Raw genomic sequence first — 2,547 nt, forward strand, 5'->3', positions numbered from 1 at the left:
TGGCAAGCGGACCCTCCCCCAGCAGCGGGCTCAGTTTCCCCAACCGTGAGCCCCAGGGCTGGGCCCTCCGCTTTCTCCCCCGCACCCCCCACCTCGCAGCGGTTGGCAAGTCTGCAAAGGGAAGCTTGTGGCGGCCTCGATCGAGCGCCCTGGAACGTTCCCGCAGATCGCCCTTGGGTCCTCGCGCAGGCCCGGGGCGCTGTGGCCCAGCCCCTGGCGTCCGGCCATGCGCCCGGCGCCCCCTGCCCGGGTCCCGCGCGAGGGACGGGCCGAGGCGTCCGCGGGGCCGGCGCGGAGCCAGCGCGCAGACCCGTTAGGGCAGAAAACGGGAACGGAAGTCGCTGGGAGCGGAGCCCTACTTCTGATCTTTTCTAAGTTGCTCCGGGAGCTCTGCGCAGCCGTACCGCGATGGTGGATGGATTGTCTCTGGACAGGGACTCGGAGTGCGGGACGAACTCTTTTGTGTGTGTGTCGGTTTTGGGGCTAGAACCCAAGACCTGGGTGCTGTCCCTCAGCCTCTTTGTGCTCAAGGCTGGCTCTTTACCACTTGACCCACGGCGCCACTTCCTGTTTTTTAGTGGTTCATTGGAGATAAGTCTCACGGGGACTTTCTGGTTTCCAACAGCAATCCTCGGCCTCCAGAGTAGCTGGGATTACAGGCGTGAGCCACCAGCGCCCGGCTGGGAGAGGAACTTTTTAATGGATTGAGTTTTCACCCTCAAAACATTTTGTTATCCAGTGAAGAGCTCACCTGGTGATGGCTGTAGTCTCAGCACTGGGGAGGCTAAAGCAGGAGGATCACTGTGGTCCAGGAGTTCTAGGCCAGCCTGGGCAAGATTCAGGATGCAAGGCCACAGCGAAAAGTGGTAGAGGCAGGACACCTACTGAGCTATCTCTGTAGCTGGGCTCCCTCCTCCAGCCCAGTGGCCAGATTACAGCTGATTGATCATCCACGGGACCCAAGCACTGTAGCCCACACCTATAATCCTAGCTAATCAAGAAGCTGAGATCGGAGGATCCTGGTTCAAAGCCAGCCGGAGCAGGAAAAGTCTGTGAGCTTCTTATCTCCAATTAAACTTCAAAAAGCCTGAAGTAGAACTGTGACTCAAACAATAAGGTGCTAGCTAACCTTAAGCAAAAAAACTCTGGGACAGCACCCAGGCCCTGAGTTCAAGCCCCAGAACTGACACCAAAAAAATGTGACTGGAGTCATGGATTGGTTAAGGGGTTTCCACCTAGCAACCTCCAGACCCTGAGTTCAAAACCTAGTACTGGCAAAAAAAAATGTAGGGTGGAGGCATGGCTCAACTATGGAATACTGGCTTAGAAAGTCCTGAGTTCAAATCCAATACCAGCTTGCTGGGGTGGAGCACCTCCAACCTCTTTCCAAGGGGCTCATGGCCTCCTCTTCCCATTCTCAACCCTGATCCTCAGCACACACTTCACCCAGCCCCGTGCTGAGTGATCTTCTGGAATTCATCTTCCCACTTAACTCTTCCCTCTGCCAGACACAACCTTCTTCCCTTCCACTAGGTCCACCAGTGACCTCCAAGTGGGCTCTGAACTTGGAAGTCCTGTGGGGGACTTAGGTTCAAATCCCACTTCTGACCTTTGATTCTGTGACCCCAGGAGCTTCACAAGGAAAATGGCAGTGACCACACGCCTCCCTGCATGACTTTCGGAAGGCCCACCTCTGGGTACCCCTTTCTCAGTGCCGGTCCCAGTGTTGTAACAGATGCTTGTAAGGGCAAGACACAGAAGAGAGCAGGCCTGCTCAGGAAGGAAGGCGCTGCCCTTCCGACACTGGGAGCCAGGCAGGGTGTCATCAGGAGAGGATCAGTGGGGGAGGAGAGACTTGGAGGACCACATGGTACCCCAGAGGTGTAAGCAAGGAATCTGAAAACCAGGTGGCAGGGTTTCACACTGTGGTCACACGATCATCTCCCAGTTGTGAATGCAGCTCACTCCTCCCCATCTACCAGGAGACCAGTCATTCAGAAACATGTAGCAAGCCTGAGACATCTGAGTTTAAATACCAAGCACCACTGGGAGGGAGTGGGGTTGGGGGGAGCCCTGCCTTAGTCCATTTTCTGAAAATACTCCAGGCTGGGTTTATAGGAAGAAAAGACATTTATTTAGCTCACCGTTGTAGGGGCACTGGTTTAGCTTCCGATGACAGCCTTCCAACTACACCACAGCATGGCAGATAGCATCCTGGCGGGAGCACATTCAAGAGATACATCATATGACAAAACAGGAAGCAGGAAGGATTAAAAGGCCCCCTCCCCCCTCTCCCCCTGCTCCTGCCAAGGGCCCCCTCCCCCTCACCTTAAATGTCCCTATGCCAGACACACACACACACACACACACACACACACACACACATACACACAGCCCACCCTCTACGGTTGATGTTCTAACATCTCACTCTCTCAGGATCTGTCCCCGGTCACTTGAGAACTATTAGTGTCTTCTGGTGGCGCCACACTGGGATGAAGCTGCCAGCACAGGGACCCTGGAGGACTCACTCAAACTATATCCAGACCA

The 2,547-nt window shown here is 55.3% G+C and overlaps 1 protein-coding gene across 1 annotated transcript in view; it reads right to left on the minus strand.

The window, feature by feature from the left end:
• The window catches only part of Htra1 (HtrA serine peptidase 1), a 42,884-nt gene extending 42,656 nt beyond the window's left edge, over positions 1-228 (minus strand). The window contains exon 1 of the mRNA XM_013021897.1: positions 93-228. Coding sequence (XP_012877351.1) covers positions 93-228 — 136 coding nt within the window. The remainder of the gene's footprint in view (positions 1-92) is intronic.
• Positions 229-2,547: the final 2,319 nt, after the last annotated feature.

This window comes from Dipodomys ordii, unplaced genomic scaffold (assembly GCF_000151885.1).
Source record: "Dipodomys ordii isolate 6190 unplaced genomic scaffold, Dord_2.0 Scaffold58, whole genome shotgun sequence".
Classification (NCBI taxonomy): domain Eukaryota; kingdom Metazoa; phylum Chordata; class Mammalia; order Rodentia; family Heteromyidae; genus Dipodomys; species Dipodomys ordii.